This window comes from Symphalangus syndactylus, chromosome 20 (assembly GCF_028878055.3).
Source record: "Symphalangus syndactylus isolate Jambi chromosome 20, NHGRI_mSymSyn1-v2.1_pri, whole genome shotgun sequence".
Classification (NCBI taxonomy): Eukaryota; Metazoa; Chordata; class Mammalia; order Primates; family Hylobatidae; genus Symphalangus; species Symphalangus syndactylus.
The window spans coordinates 26,093,195-26,110,600 of record NC_072442.2 but is presented as its reverse complement, the minus strand read 5'-3'; the positions used below and the strand labels follow the sequence as shown (position 1 = coordinate 26,110,600).

The 17,406-nt window shown below is 41.9% G+C and overlaps 1 protein-coding gene across 21 annotated transcripts in view; it reads right to left on the bottom strand.

Moving 5' to 3' along the window:
• Positions 1-17,406, bottom strand: part of TADA2A (transcriptional adaptor 2A) — an 83,212-nt gene that overhangs the window by 45,342 nt on the left and 20,464 nt on the right. For 9 of the 21 annotated variants that reach the window (XR_010118053.1, XR_010118054.1, XR_010118058.1 and 6 more), the window contains exons 4-7: positions 16,475-16,534; positions 5,359-5,450; positions 2,564-2,721; positions 569-657 (exon numbers count right to left, since the gene is read on the bottom strand). Coding sequence is in view for 11 of the 21 variants with exons in the window: in XM_055257097.2 (XP_055113072.1) it covers positions 569-657; positions 2,564-2,721; positions 5,359-5,450; positions 16,475-16,534 (399 nt within the window). In the remaining 10 variants the exon portion in view is untranslated. Of the gene's footprint in view, positions 1-568; positions 658-2,563; positions 2,722-3,634; positions 3,722-5,358; positions 5,451-16,474; positions 16,535-17,406 lie in introns of all 21 variants that reach the window. The other 12 variants (XR_010118050.1, XR_010118052.1, XR_010118051.1 and 9 more) reach the window with 3 other exon arrangements.

The window sequence follows — 17,406 nt, the reverse complement described above, 5'->3', positions numbered from 1 at the left end:
TGGAAGCCAGCACTGATGTAACTTAAGAAATGGGTTATCTGGGGTTTTTTTGTTTTTTGGAGACAGGGTCTCACTCTGTTGTCTAGGGTGCAGTTTAGTGGAATGATCACTACTCACTGCAGCCTTAACCTCCCAGGCTCAAATGATCCTCCCATATCAGCCTCCCAAGTAGTTGGGACTACAGGCATGCACCAGCACACCCAGCTAATTTTTTATTTTTTGTAGAGACAGGGTCTCACTATGTTGCCCAGGCTAGTCTCGAACACCTGGACTCAAGCAATCCTCCATTCTCAGCTCCCAAAGTGCTGGGATTACAGGTGTAAGCCACTGTGCCCGGCCAGAAATAGGTTGTTTGTTTAAAGAATTTTTACTGTTCCATATGTGAAAATGTTTACAAATGAGAAAAGGCACTCAAACGTAAGAAAATGTGGCTACCTAAAGGTCCTACAAATTATAGTGCCTTGAAAAATCTCCTTTTAGTGGTATGGAATCTATGGGTGAGACAGAAGGTTCATGAGAAACAAAAACAAATTTTTCCTACTTTGTGCTAAAAACACATTTATCCTACCTCAATGAAATCTGCTCGAGCTGGCATGTACCCGGCCATGTCCCGAGAAAGCAAGGAGTCAAAGGTAGGTCGGGGAGGGTCATCTGTAGCTGGAAGAATTTAGAAGGTTTCTGAGTTAACTAATACAATATTGGCATGAAAAAATGACATAATAGTCCAAGAATAAATAAAATTTAAAATGGTTTTTATAAAAGGAAATGTGAAAAAGATAAAGTATTATGAAAACAGGTTTTTTAAAAAGAAAAACCAAGACTCAGGCAATCCTTTAAGTAAATATAGGGAAATTTCTTCTGATTTCTGCTTTCCTAAAATGAAAGGAAATCATGACTTTTTTCTTTTAATATTACAGAACCTAAATATTTACCGTTGGCTTCGGCTCCCTTATCCCTTAGGATGAACCTCAATTTACAAAACTCATCCAACTGAGAGGCAAAAAAAAAAAAAGACGGGAAAAAAACAAACACTGGAATTGGAAGTTAGCTGGAATTAAGTCCTAGCTCCAACACACACTAGTTCCATGACCCTGCACAAACTAACCTTTCTGCATCGGTCTCCTCGAATGTAAAACAAAAGCACTTACTCTGCCTATCTCACTGGGTTGCTGTTAGGAAACAAATGGTCTAATGGATTTGAGAACAAAGTGCTAACATCAAAGTGCTATCCAAATAGGAGGTATCAACCAGGCACAGCAGCTCACACCTGTAATCCCAGCACTTTGGGAGGCTGAGGTGGGCAGATCATCTAAGGTCAGGAGTTCGAGACCAGTCTCGCCAACACAGCAAAACCTTGTCTCTACTAAAAATACAAAAAATTAGCCAGGGTGGTGGCACACACCTGTGGTACCAGCTACTCGGGAGGCTGAGGCACGAGAATCGTTTGAACCCTGGAGGTGGAGGTTGCAGTGAGCTGAGGTTGTGCCACTGCACTCCAGCCTGGGAGACAGAGCAAGACTCTGTCTCAAAAAAAAAAAAAAAAAAAAAAAAAAGGAGGTATTACAACCTTTAAGTTAGTCAGCTATAAAACTGTTTCTAGAGAGTATGAGGAAAGAGAAAAGGGAAGGGAAAACATTCATATCTCATTACTTGTGCCCTGGGAGTCATTCAGGAAAGATGGTCATTTATAATTCATCATGTTTTTGGTTATATTTTATTAAGAGACCCACTGGTCCCACAGGTACATGAGATTAAAAAGTTCTCCATCACTGACACAACCAAGTGAACAAAAATAACAAACCGACTCTTGGGCTTGACACCAAGGCAATTAATAATAATGAGTCAAATACTGTATTCTCTAAGCAACTCATATGTATAATCATAAGCTCTCCAAAGGGATTGAAAAAAAACTTGCACTTGTAACAGCATAGAAAAGGTTTTCCCTTTTTGACATCTCATTTTACAAAGGAAAGCACTGAAGTTAACTGATATGTTCAAAGGACTCAAGGTAGGTGGAACTATACATTGGCTTCAAGCACCTTGATGTCCTGTATAGAACTCTGACCCTTAGAGTATGTTCCTTCTTTGCCACATTATAATCCTGACTCTTTTTTTTTTTTTTTTTTTTTTTAAGAGACGAAGTCTCACTCTGTCACCCAGGTTGGAGTGCAGTGATGTGCTCTTGGCTCACTGCAATCTCTGCCTACCTGGTTCAAGTGATTCTCCTGCCTCAGCCTCCCCAGTAGCTGGGATTACAGGTGTCTGCCACCACATCCAGCTAATCTTTATATTTTTAGTTGAGACAGGGTTTTGCCATGTTGGCCAGGCTGGTCTTGAACTCCTGGCCTCAAGTGATTTACCCGCCTTGGCCTCCCAAAGTGCTGGGATTACAGGCACAAGCCACCATGCCGGGTCGATCCTGACTCAATAGCTGCCATACTAACTCCTCCTATCTTCCGTGATATCATTAGCTGTCCAAGTCATCAAATCACTGTTTATCTGCTACTGAAACAGGGCCCAAGGATGAGCTAAGTATCTCTTAACAAGATAGGGAGGCACTTACAGTGAAATGGAATAGCTGTGTCGGCAGTTTTTGCTTCCTCTGCTTGTTTCAGGTTCAGCAGGGTAGATGCAAACAGAGGGTTATTGATGAAATGCTTCATATAGTGCTTCTCACACTCCTCCTTGGTCTTGGTGCACATTTGATTGGCTACATCCTGCCTAGAGGATTGTGGGAAAAAGAGAGAAGAAAGTGGTACTTGCATTTACACATAATAGTAAAAGCATCATTTGCTCTTTTGATATTTTAAGTCACATCCATATAATATACTCTGATATTTCCAAATTGATATCAAAAAGATATCAGCAGAAAAATGAGATAAATATAAGCCTAGATTGGTGTAATCTGGTGTTCCATATCTTGCTAGTCTAAAACACAGAAATAATGACTAAAAAGTCCTTTCTTTTCCACTTAAAGAAAGATGACTGAGGCCAGGCGCAGTGGCTCACGCCTGTAATCCCAGCACTTTGGGAGGTAGGTGGATCACCTGAGGTTGGGAGTTAGAGACCAGCCTGATCAACACGGAGAAACCCTGTCTCTACTAAAAATACAAAATTAGCCAGGCGTGGTGGTGCATGCCTGTAATCCCAGCTACTTGGGAGGCTGAGGCAGGAGAATTGCTTGAACCCAGGAGGCAGAGGTTGCGGTGAGCAGAGATCATGCCATTGCACTCCAGCCTGGGCAACGAGAGCGAAACTCCATCTCAAAAAAATAAATAAATAAATAAAGATGACTGGAAAATTTGTAAATTTTCCTGTGAGCTAGGCCCTACAGAAATAATTGCTGTAAATAATAATAAGTGACTTCAGAACATTCAAAATATACAGAAATATAGTTTTATTTTGCATAACATTTTATGGTTTACCAAACACTTCACATAAACATTTCTTTACTAGAGCTGCTATGAGATGCCAGGCACTGAGCTAGAAACATTCACAACAGAATTTAAGTAAAACCTAGTGTTAAATTTGTGGTATGGGTGTTGTTACTATCTCAATTTCAAAGAAGAAAAAATGAGGCCCAAAAGAATTAATAAACTTGCTTAAGAATCTGACCAGGCATGGTGGCGCACACCTGTTATTCCAGCACTTTGGGAGGTCAAGGTGGGAGGATGGCTTGAACTCAGGAGTCGGAGACCAGCCTGGGCAACACAGTAAAATCCTATCTCAACAAAACATACAAAAATTAGGCAGGGGTGGTTGCACACGCCAGTAGTCCCAGCTACTCGGGAGCCTGAGCTGGGAGGATCACTTGAGCCTGGAAGGTCGAAGCTGAAATTAGTCGAGCTCATGCCCCTGTACTCCACCCTGGGCGACAGAGCAAGATCCTGTTTCCAAATAATAATAATAATAAAATTTAAAAATTAGCTGAGTATGGTGGCGCACACCTGTTGTTCCAACTACTTGGGAGTCTGAGGAGGGAAGATCCCTTGAGCCCAGGAGTTCGGGGTTACAGTGACTGTGATCACACCACTGCATTTCAGCCTGGGTGATAAAGTGAGACGGTCTCAATAAAAAAAAATCCCTGACCTGAGCCAAGGTAATGGAGAGGTAGAGGTGAAGTCCTCTCCTCAAGGTCTCTTTTCCACAGCATTTCACTTGTCTTCCCCTAAGGCATCACTGTGCTGTTTTGTGTACTTCAGTCACTTGTATAGATATTTTAAGTCCCCTGCTACAACTATAAGCTTCCTGAAGACAGGATGCATCTCATAATTCTTAGCTCTAGCCCACTCACTGTCAAACTTAGTGCCTTACCCACAGCGGATAGAGAAGCTATGTCTTTTTTATGTCCTTTGTTAAGAGGGAAGGACAGAGAGGATTAGACTATTTTAGAGAGAATGGTAGGCAAAAAAAGCAAAAAATGAAAAACTAGGCCAAAGATGACTAGCAAACTCCTCACAAGTGATTACTTTTCCACCTCCTTTGATATTCCTCATTGTACACAGTATTTTATGATGCTTAATAAATACTGAATGAATGAATACAAGCAAAATGTGAACTAAATTCAGGTCTCCTTCTTCAGGTCCCTGGACATAAGGGAGGGAGCAGAGCTTATTCTAATGAACACCAAGAAAGGTTATATACACCAGCAAGTCAGGACAGGGAGGAACTAATTAAGAGTCCTTCAGTAATAAGCTATGTAATCAAAAGAAATCACTTCAACCCCCTAGGCTTCAGATAACTTGTGAACAAAATATACTCAATGCCTCTGCTATCTAGTTCATAAAATAAAAGCATCCATATGAAAGTGTTCCCAAAAGATAAAAACGAAAGTGGTAGTATTAAGTGGTGCTGCCCCCTAGGTCAACAGCAGTGAGTGCTATTCAATTCGGCCGGTTTTGGACTAAGGCAGGTGTTTGAAAGCTAAAAACAGAGAATGCTATCGGGAAGTCTGTGAAACTTGAATCTTAGGTATGACCATCTAGTTAAAGTCTGATTCACTTAAATGACTAGGGCATCTACAACCAACAAAAATTCGTAAAATCACAAGGGAGTAATAACTAACGAAACTAAACTTCCCTACTATTCAGAAAGGAATAATAATCTTCCCACTGTTGATATATCCAAAGTGGCCTTTTAAAGCTGCTCAGTCATGGACCACTAAACATCCCATATCCTTGTGACACATTTCGACACTGGAAAAATAATGTACAGAGGGGACTAACTTGTCTCTAAATCATGGGTTGATAGGAAAGCAACACATACTTTCTCTTCCTGAGGTTCCTTCCTTTACTCTTCAACAACAACTTCTTCTCTGAGCCCACTGGGGCAGGACAACTCTTAACACCAAGCTCTTACCAATTTCCAAAGCCACAGTCCATCACAGCTTCTAAAAGGGCCATTTCTTCTTGAGCAGTCCAGCTGGGATCAAGGACAGGAAAATCTGAAGTCTAAGGAGAAAAAAGTTTTGCTTAAGAACAGAGATACTGGCTGGGCGCGGTGGCTCATGCCTGTAATCCCAGCACTTTGGGAGGCCGAGGAGGGTGGATCACGAGGTCAGGAGATCGAGACCATCTTGGCTAACATGGTGAAACCCCGTTTCTACTAAAAATACAAAAAATGAGCTGGGCGCGGAGGCGGGCACCTGTAGTCCCAGCTACTCGGGAGGCTGAGGCAGGAGAATGGCGTGAACCCGGGAGGCGGAGGTTGCAGTGAGCTGAGATTGCGCCACTGCACTCCAGCCCGGGCAACAGAGCGAGACTCCGTCTCAAAAAAAAAAAAAAGAACAGAGATACAAATGGAATCTGGGGGCCAGGCACGGTGGCTCACGCCTATAATCCCAACACTTTGGAAGGCAGAGGCGGGTGGATCACTTGAGGTCAGGAGTTCGAGACCAGCCTGGCCAATATGGTGAAACTCCGTCTCTACTAAAAACACAAAAATTAGCTGGGCATGGTGGCACATGCCTGTAGTCCCAGCTACTCAGGAGGCTGAGGCAGGAGAATCACTTGAACTGCGGAAGTGGAGGTTGCAGTGAGCTGAGATCGCACCACCGCACTTCAGCCTGGGCGTCGCAACAAGACTCCGTCTCAAAAATCAAAAATAGGCCGGGCACAGTGGCTCACACCTGTAATCCCAGCACTTTGGGAGGCCGAGGCGGGCAGATCACGAGGTCAGGAGATTGAGACCATCCTGGCTAACACGGTGAAACCCCATCTCTACTAAAAATATAAAAAATTAGCCGGGCCTGGTGGTGAGCGCCTGTAGTCCCAGCTACTCGGGAGGCTGAGGCAAAAGAATGGCATGAACCCGGGAGGCAGAGCTTGCAGTGAGCCGAGACTGCGCCACTGCACTCCAGCCTGGGCAACAAAGCAAGACTCCATTTCAAAAAAAAAATTAAAAATTAAAAATAAATGGAATCTAGGAACTTCGACTGTAGTACTAGTTTATAGCTGAATGATGAGAGATACCTAGAGTACATTCTTATTAGTTGTCCACCTCTCCCACCGGTTTCCACCATTAGCTAGAAGGGCCTCCATATCACCTATAAATGCCAAACAATTCATGCAGATAGACATATATTTTTAAACTTAACACAGAGGTAGAGATAAATATTTTAGTATGCTCCCATTTAGCTAAGAAAGAGGAAAAGACAAGTATGTATGTATTTTTTTAAATGGAAGAATATAACACATTTAAAAAAAAAAAAAGGTTACTATGGGGAGGAAAAAGAGAACAGGGTAGAGACGTCTATCCAGAAGCTAGACATCTCTGAATATTCCTTGCTTGTAGATTTAACTTTGAAACATAAAGAGTATAATATTAAACTTTAGGCTGGCCTCAGTGGCTCATGCCTATAATCCCAACACTTTGGGAGGCCAAGGCAGGTAGATCTCTTGAGGTCAGGAGTTCAAGACAAGGCTGGCCAACATGGTGAAACCTCGTCTCTACTAAAAACACAAAAATTAGCCGGGCATGGTGGCACGCACCTGTAGTCCCAGCTACTCGGGAGGCTGAGGCAGGATAATCGCTTGAACTGGAAGGTGGAGGCTGCAGTGAGCCGAGATCACACCACTGCACCCTAGCGTGGGCAACAGAGCAAGACTCCATCTCAAAAAATTAAAATAAAAATAAACTTCAAAATCTTAAGAATAAAATGCAAAATATAACGAACTTGGAAATCAATTTGAAGGCATAATCACACAGAAAGGAACTATTTCAAGTGATTTTGAAACACTTAATTTGACTAAATATCTCTAAGTAGGATATACCTTAAAAACAAAAGAAACTGCCAAATCCTAAATTGTTTCTTTAGTATTGACAGTTATTTTGAGATTAGTGTATGTGCATATGTTACGAGGTAAAGCAAATAAATAATTACGTTGGTTAGTGTCATTGGGAAGTGTAATTTTTGGCTTGGGAAAAAAGAAAAGATACAGCTGTAAGATCTGTGAGGTTATGTAAAAACCTCGTAGTTGGCCAAGCATGGTGGCTCATGCCTGCAATCCCAGCATTTTGGGAGGCCTGGGTGGGTGGATTTTTTGGGCTCAGGAGTTTGAGACCAGCCTGGGCAACATAGTGAAACCCCATCTCTACAAAAACTACAAAAATTAGCTGGGAGTGCTGGCATGCACCTGTAGTGTATGCCACTTTGGGAGACCTGGGTGCATGGATTGCTTGAGTTCAGGAGTTTGAGACCAGCCTGGGCAACATGACAAAACCTTGTCTCTACAAAAACTACAAAAATTAGCTGGGCATGGTGGCACGAACCTGTGGTTCCAGCTACTTGGCAGGCTGAGGCGGGAGGATCGCTTGAACCCAGGAGGTAGAGTCTGCAGTGAGTCGAGATTGCACCACTGCTCTCCAGCCTGGGCAGGAGACTCTGTCTCATAAAAACCAAAAACAGGCCGGGCACGGTGGCTCACACCTGTAATCCCAGCACTTTGAGAGGCCGAGGCGGGTGGATCCCGAGGTCAGGAGATCGAGACCATTCTGGCCAACACGGTGAAACCCCGTCTCTACTAAAAATGCAAAAAATTAGCCGGGTGTGGTGGCGGGCGCCTGTAGTCCGAGCTGCTCAGGAGGCTGAGGCAGGAGAATGGCGTGAACCCGGGAGGTGGAGCTTGCAGTGAGCCAAGATGGCGCCACTGCACTCCAGCCTGCGGGAAAGAGAGAGACTCTGTCTCAAAAACAAACAAACAAACAGAAAACAAACAAACAAAACTCTTGTAGTCTCGTATTTAAATTGAAAGTTTTATTATGAACTCATGTGTTGTATCTTAAAAGAAAAATAATTTCCTAACACTGTTCACTGAAAAGGTCTAGAAAAAATGACCAACCCAGTAGCAATGAGTAGCTGGGATTACAAGCATGTGCCACCACACCTGGCTAATTTTGTATTTTTAGTAGAGACAGGGTTTCTCCACGTTGGTCAGGCTGGTCTTGAACTCCCGACCTCAGGTGATCCGCCTGCCTGGGCCTCCCAAAGTGCTGGGATTATAGGCATGAGCCACCGTGCCTGGCAGCAAAGAAGCTCTTAAAGACTATAAAGGTCATGTCAAAAAAATTCAGAAGTCAACTTCCAGAGACTCCTGTTAACTAAAAATGGAATATTTTTGAGCATCAATAAGGATAATAACCACAAAGGATTGAAACATCAAATATTTTAAATATGTGGAGGATGCTAGGAAACCAATGCATATTCTCAAAACTGGTAAATAAAGGGAAGTAATCATCATTTCTCTTTCCTTTCCTGTATAAACGTTACTCCGAGGGACCACATAATAATAAGAAATTTCTAACTCATAAATTAAAATGAGTGATAGAATTAAAAGATTAATGTTTTGCAATCCTTGGTGAATTAGCAGATCCAGACAATGGAATGAATCTGAAGTAGTCATTAAATGTAACTACTAATTTATAGGAAACACAGAAGAGAGAGGAACACATTAGTCAACAAAATCCAGACTGTACTAACTTCTGTAAGACAAACAATCCAGTTTTTAAAAATCAAACAAATAATAAGAAATGAGAGCGAGGAGCTTCCGGGCTGCTGAACACATGGAGGTGGAGGGCAGTGTACCCAGGGAAGACAGGAAAACTCTGTACCCCTTCCCACATACACCCTGCCTCATGCATCTCTTATGGCTGGCTGCTCGTTTTTCAGCATCACCAGTGTTAAATTATGTATCGTCTGATATGATAAAATGAGAAGGCAATTCACCTCTGTGATCTTCCACCTAAACACCTATAATCCAAATCTAATCATGATAAAACATCAAACCTATGAAGACAAAATTGAGAGACACCGTACAAAATACACTTCGACCTGTCAAGGTCATGAACAAGGAAAATCTAAGAAACTGTCACAGATTGGAGAAAACATTATGACTAAATGCAGTGTGGGATCCCCAGTTGGATCCTGCAACAGAAAAGGACATTTGTGGAAAATCTGGAGAAATCTGAATAAAATCTATAGTTACTAGTATTGTAGTAATGTTCATTTCTTTTTCCTTTTTTTTTTTTTTTTTGAGATCAAGTCTTGCTCCATAGCCCAGGCTGGAGTGAAGTTGCATGATCTCAGCTTACCGCAGCCTCCACCTCCTGGGTTCAAGCGACTCTCCTGCCTCAGCCTCCAGAGCATCTGGGATTACAGGCACACACAACTATACCTGGCTAATTTTTTGTATTTTCAGTAGAGACAGGGTTTCACCATGTTGGCCAGGCTGGTCTTGAACTCCTGACCTCAAGTAATCCGCCCACCTCGGACTCCCAAAATGCTGGGATTATAGGCATGAGGCACCGAGCTCAGCCCTTTTTTCTCTTTGAGACAGGGTCTTGTGGCTGGAGTGCACTGGTGTGATCATGGCTCACCGTAGCTTCAAACTCCCGAACTCAAGCAATCCTCCTGCCTCCACCAGCCAAGCAGCTAAGAATATAAGCACGTGCAACCACCCCCACCTAATTTTTCAATTTTTCTGCAGCAATGGGGTCTTTCTAGATTGCCCAGGCTGGTCTCAAACTCCTGGACTCAAACAATTCTCCTACCACAGCCTCTCAAAGTGCTGGGATTATAGGAAAAGAGCCACCGCACCCGGCCAATGTTCATTTCTCAACTTTGACAAATGTACTATAACGTAAGATGTTAACATTTGGGGAAGCAGGATGAAGGATATATGGGAACTCTCTGTACTACATCTGCAACTTCAGTAAACCCAAAAATGGCTGGGCACAGTGGCTCACACCTGTAATCCTAGCACTTTGGGAGGCCAAGGTGGGAGGATCCCTTGAGTCCAGGAGTTTAAGACCACCCTGGACAACATGGCAAAACTCTATTTCTATTTCTCTATATATTTAAGAAGATAAAATTTAAAAAATAATTATTCTAAAATAAGACAAAAAAAAAAAAAAGAAATGAGAGAAAGGGAAGGAAAACCCATACAGAATAGAAAATACGTAAAAGGCAACCAATTGGAAAATTGAAATGTGTGAATCTTATTTGTATCTGAATTAAACTGCAAAAAGTAAAAAAAAAAAAAAATTGTAATACCACACTACACTGACTAAAATAGCTAAAATGAATGAAACTGATAATGCCAAATGTTGGCAAGCACATGAAGCAATCAGAACTCTCATATATTGTCGACAGAGGTGTAAAATGATACAAATGCTTTGGAAAACTTGCCAATCGTTTCTTTAAAAGTTAAACAATCATTTACTCTATGACCCAGCAATTTCACTCCTAGGTATTTATCCAAAAAAAAAGTGAAAACGTATGTACATAGAAAGCTTTATATAGGAATACTCATTGCAGCTTTATTCACAAGAGCCCAAACCTGGGTAAGGCCCAGGTGTCCATCAAAGGGAGAATGGATAAAAAACTATATTATGTTCATACAACAGAATATTACTCCGTAATTAAAAGAAATGATTAGCAGCAAATGTACTAGTAACATACACAACATGACTAAAACTCAACAGCATGCTGAGTGAGGCCGGGCGCGGTGGCTCACATCTGTAATTCCAGCACTCTGGGAGGCCAAGGCAGGTGGACCACCTGAGGTCAGGGGTTCGAGGCCAACCTGGCCAACATGGTGAAACCCCGTCTCTACTAAAAATACAAAATTAGCTGGGCGTGGTGGTGGGTGCCTATAATCCCAGCTACTTGGGAGGCTGAGGCAGGAGAATTGCTTGAACCTGGGAGGCAGAGGTTGCAGTGAGCCGAGATTGTGCCACTGCACTCCAGCCTGGGCAATAGAGAGACTCTGTCTCAAAAAAAAAAAAAAAAAAAAATGCTGAGTGAAAGAAACCAGAAACAACAGAAGTGTACATATAGTATGATTCCATATATATGCAGTTCTAGAATATGCAAACCAATCTATGCTGATAAAAAAAAAATCAGAACAATGATTGTTTCAGGGGTAAAAAAGGCAGCAGGGTTTTAGATATTAAGCCTTTATGAAATGATGGGGAATGTGAAGTGACTAGAATTACGTAGAAGCCTAATGAAATACTAAAAGATGAAATGATATACTGTCTAGGTTATTTGCTTCAAAATAATCTATAAAGGTGATGGTTTAGGCCAGGTGCGGTGGCTCACGCTTGTCATCCCAGCACTTTGGGAGGCCGAGGTGGGCAGATCACCTGAGGTCAGGAGTTCAAGACCAGCCTGGCCAACATGGCGAAACCCTGTCTCTACAAAAATTAGCCAGGCATGGTGGTGTGTGCCTATAATCCGAGCTACTCAGGAGGCTGAGGCGGGAGAATCGCTTGGACCCAGGAGTCGGAGGTTGCAGTGAGCCAAAATCAACCCATTGCACTCCAGCCTGGGCAACAGGGCAAGATTCCGTCTCAAAAAAAAAAAAAAGAAAAGATAAAAGAAAAGGTGATGGTTTAGATAAAGTAAGATTGGCCACGAGTCAATAATTTTAAGAGCTAGTGATGGGTAAACGGAAATTTATTACCACTATGTGGTAGTTGGTTACAATGACGGACCACATTTTCATCTGTGCACGTACTATGAATATGCCTAGCACGATGATGACCACATTTTCATCTAAGCATGTACTATGAATATGCCTAGCACATGAGGTATTATGAGATCCAAGAGAGAAATTTTGGAGTCTATGTCTATACTAAATTCATAACCCTCTTGGGACTTTCAGCCTAAGTACATCATGTGGAGCCAAGAGCCACCCTCACTGTGCCTAATCTGAATGCCTGACCCACAAAACTGTGGGAGATAATAAAATGGTCATTTTTAAGCATGAGGTTTTGAGGTAGCTGTTACATAGCAATAGATAGCCAAACATCATTCTCTCTTGTGTATATCTGAACTTTTCCATAATAACAAGTAAAAAAAAAATACTCTGAAGACCACACAAGAGGTCTTTAGATTACACACGCACTTAGAACTTGTTATACCTTTTGTTAATGACAAAAAAAACCTGTCATGATTTGTGAGATTACACTACCAATAAGCAACACATTTTCATCTGAGCACGTACTATGAATATGTCTAGCACATGAGGTATTAGGAAATCCAACAGAGAAATTTCAGAGTCTGTATCTATACTAAATTCATAATCACTCTCAATTCAGCAAGTACCAAAAGACATATAAATATGACAATGCACACATTAGTTGAAGAGACTTATTTGTGAAACTGTATTTTAGAATATTAATTGTTTCTCAACCAACTTTACTGTGAGATAAACAATAAAAACTTTCTACATCACAGACACACCAAAGAAGGCACAAGGCAGTTTTACATAAAGTTTAATTAATATTATTCAACTCCTGGACCAAACCTCAGCACTTCTGAACCACAATCTCTCACAGAGGAGTCTAGAAATCTACATGTATAAGAAGCTCCCAGGCAATTCTTATGTACTGAAGTTTAAGAATCACTGGTATAAAAGGGTGTGGCAGAAAGAGCTGCCTTGACTTGTTCAAAGTTCTAAGAATTACAAGACAAAAATAGGCATAGAATTCAGAAATCCTGGTTAACACACCACCTACCACAGCATGAGTAACTCCCAAAAATACAGCTCTGTGACATGACAAAAGTACTGAAAACCATTTAAAGTTATCTGAGGCAAAAAAATCAAGTTTTGTGTAGAAAGCTAAAATTTGGTCATCATGCCTATAGAAGGAAAGATTCACTGGGAATAAATAAGGTGGGCCACAAAAAGGAAGTATTAGTAACCCCCAAAAGCTCCCCAAAGTAAAGGACAGTACTCTGAAATGTGATTGTATGGGTGTTGAATATGTGAGAAAAGGATGATGTAATCAGAATGAAGTGATGTGGAGTGAAACTTAGTCAGTACTTTCAGCATTATGAAGAAGACATGATGCCAGAATAGCTAAAGAAAGCTTGTGGTCAGCTTTCCTACAGTGAATAAGCATGACTACCAACCTACCCAAGCTATACTGAATTATCCCTTAAGGAATTATTTCACAATGTGAATGAATAAATTTGTATTCTGGCTCTAGGTATTCTTGCATTAATTTGGGAAAAATAAACCAGCTTTCTGAAGACCTGATAACCTTGGTGAAATTAACTCAAATCCACAGCTACTTTGAACAGTCTCCTAAACCTTCATTTTTGCAATTAAAGGGGGAAAAAAATTTATTCCAAGTCTTACAATTACTGAAGCCATTAAGACTGAAATTGTTTAGAGATGGATAGAGGAAGGCTAGCTAGTTGGCTCCCAAGAACTCTAACTAGTTCTTTGATTAATTCATTGTGGCCTAGAATCTGACCCTGAATATTATAAGCCCAGAAACTCATTTTAATAGGACTCCACCAATAGTCAGGCTCAGAGATGCTGATTCACCCTTTCTAAACTTTTAAGAGACTGAAGTAAATATACTACAGTGCTGTAGGAGGCCCAATTCTAAAGATGTTCTCTGGCTGGGCATGGTGGCTCATGTCTATAATTCCAGCACTTTGGGAGGCCAAGGTGGGAGGATCACTTGAACCCCAGAGTTCGAGACCTGCCTGGGCAACATGGAGAAACACTGTCTCTATTTTTTTTTCAATAAATAAATAAAATAAAAATAAAGATGCTCCCCTCATCCTAAGATTCCTGTTTTCTGATTATTCCATCAAACACTAAAGAGGCACTGCTGGGAAAGGACTTTACAGATGGAATAAAGGTTACTAATCAGCTGACCTTAAAGTAGAGAGACTATCCTGGATTACCTAGATAGGCCGAATGTAATCCACGAGTCCTTATACATAGTTGAGGTGCCTGCTGTGGTGGCTCACACCTGTAATCCCAGCACTTTAGGAGGTTGAGGGTTGAGGTGGGAGGATCACTTGAGCCCAGAAGTTTGAGACCAGCCTGAATAACATAGAAAGACCCCTGTCTACAAAATTTTTCTTTTCTTTTTTTTTTTTTTTTTTTTTGAGACGGAGTCTCGCTCTGTTGCCCAGGCTGGAGTGCAGTGACACAATCTCAGCTCAATACAAGCTCTGCCTCCCGGGTTCACACCATTCTCCTGCCTCAGCCTCCTAAGTAGCTGGGACTATAGGCACCCACCACCACACCCGGCTAATTTTTTGTGTTTTTAGTAGAGACGGGGTTTCACCATGTTAGCCAGGATGGTCTTGATCTCCTGACCTCATGATTCACCCGCCTCAGCCTCCCAAAGTGCTGGGATTACAGGTGTGCACCACCAAGCCCGGCCTACAAAAAAATTTTTTAAATTAGCCAGGCATGGTGGCTTGTGCCTATAGTCCCAGCTAGTCAGGTGGCTGAGATAGAAGGATAGCTTAAGCCTGGGAGGTCGAGGCTACAGTGAGCCGTGATTGTGCCACTGCTCTTTAGCCTGGGTGATAGAGTGAGACCCTGTCTCAAAGTAGAAGAGGAAAGCAGAAGAATCACTCAAAGATTCAGCACAGGAAAGATAAGGCAGTAGGAGAGGTCATAGAGATTCCCTGGAATTCATCAACAACCTCAAAGACTTCCTGTGCTCCTGGCTTTGAGGATGGAGAAAGGGGGCCCAGAGCCAGGGAATGCAGACAGCCTGTGGAAATGGAGAACATGCCCTGATCAAAACAGTGGCATCCTTCCTAAAACCTTAAGGCAGTGAATTCTGCCAACAACCTGAAAGAATCTAGAAGTGGATTCTACTCCAGGGCCTCCAGGTGAGAGTCCAGGCTGGCCAACATCTTCATTTCAGCCTTATGGAACCTGGAGCAAACCAGTTGAGCCTAATGATCTTCTGATCCACAGAACTGTGAGACAAATTTGTGTTGTCTTAAGATATCTAATTTTTGGTAATTTGTTGCAGCATCAATAGAAAACTAATATAGATTAATCTACTATGTGAAATTTTAACTGTCAAGCCTGCCAGCATCCTTTCCTGTAAGAAAAACTACATGGGGGCCAAATGTCAGAAAACTGCTTGAAGTAGGAGATTTAGTTATATGCTTAACATGCTCTGATAACTGACAAAACTCTGACAAAACTTTCTTTTTTTTTTTTTTTTGAGATGGAGTCTCACTCTGTCGCCCAGGCTGGAGTGCAGTGGTGCAAATCTTGGCTCACTGCAACCTCTGCCTCCCGGGTTCAAGCGATTCTCCTGCCTCAGACGCCCAAGTAGCTGAGACTACAGGTGCACATCACCACACCCAGCTAATTTTTGTATTCTTAATAGAGACAGGGTTTCACCATATATTGGCTAGGTTGGTCTTGAAGTCCTGACCTCAAGTGATCTGCCCAACTCGGCCTCTGGAAGTGCTAGGATTACAGGCATGAGCTACCGTGCCTGGCCGACAAAACTATCTTGACAAAGGTATATATACCCGTCAGGCAGACTGGATATTCACTTTGGCTTATTAAACCACCCACTCCCATGGCCAGGGCTTGGAAGGACACTACGAACACTCTTATTCCTTCTTTAAAGGTGGCAATACAATTAATCTATAGCCAAGTCTTATTCAGGCTTATAAACCAGTCTGCCTCTTCAGTGATTTGATGTATTAAATCATTTGCTGTGTTCACTTTATAACTTGACTCTCAGAAGGTAACTAATTTCCCCAAGGCAAGGGAATGAACTGCTCAACAAAAACATCACTGTCCACATGAACCACATAAAAATACCATGAGCACACAGTGACAATGCACTGGCTGTGTTTATCAATGAGTTTAAAAAGCAGCATACCTGTTATCCTCATATCAAAAGTATTTCCTTTGAATACTTTCCAAATTTCAAACAAAAATCTGAGTATATAAAACTATTTTTGTGCTTAAATACCTTGATAGATCCACAAAACCCTAAAAAACTTATTGGATAATAATTACCTATTTCCGAAGGGGAGAAAAGGTAAAGATACTCAGAGATTAAGAAAACTAATTCCCTGAAGTCTAAGAGAGCTTAAAGAAAAATGGAAGAAAAGAAAAACTACTTCCCAGTCTAATTCTTGAAAAAAGTGAACAGAAATTCCCAGCAACTTCATCATTACCATTATTTCATAAGTATGATCGCTTTGATGTTTCTTGTACTCAAAGCCTCGAGTGAAACACTGCAAAGAAAGAAAAATTAAGTTAGCAAAAGCTACCTTCTTAAAGGACAGAGGTGGTTTATGTTATTCTTCTGACAAGTTTGGGTTTTTAAAATTTTATTTTTGGAGACAGGGTCTCGCTCTGTCACCGAGGCTGAAGTGCAGCGCCACCATCATAGCTCACTGCAGCCTTAAACTCCTAGGCTCAAGGGATCCTTGTACCTCAGTTTCCCAAAGTGCTAAGATTACAGGTGTGGGCCACCACACCACTTCTTGACAAGTTTTTTTTTTTTTTTGAAACAGAGTCTTGCTCTTTCACCCAGGCTAGAGTGGCGCCATCTTGGCTCACTGCAACCTCCGCCTCCCAGGTTCAAGTTGATTCTCCTGCTTCAGCCTCTGGAGTAGCTGGGATTACAGACACCCGGCACAACACTCAGCTAATTTTCATATTTTTAGTAGAGACGGGATTTCACCATCTTGGCCAGGCTGGCCTCGAACTCCTGATCTTGTGATTCACCTGTCTTGGCCTACCAAAGTGCTGGGATTACAGGCATGAGCCACCTAGCCCGGCCAACAATTTTTTAAGGATTCATTTAATCTTGTCTGCAGCTGCAACAGAATGGTGGAATCATGATCACAGCTTTTCAGTGGCCCTCACAGAGAAAAAACAAGTCTGAAAAAAATACTTTTTTCTAAGACAACTCTTTGAGAAGAGCATACACCCTGGAATCACAATCATACAGCCTAAATTTGAATCCTGGCTCTGTAACCGTATTTCAGCCATTCTAAGATAAATATTTTTTCACATTTTAAACTCTGGGCTGGGCATTGTGGCTTGTGCCCATAGACCTAGTTACCCAGGGCAGGCCAAGGGAGGAGGATCATTGAGCCCA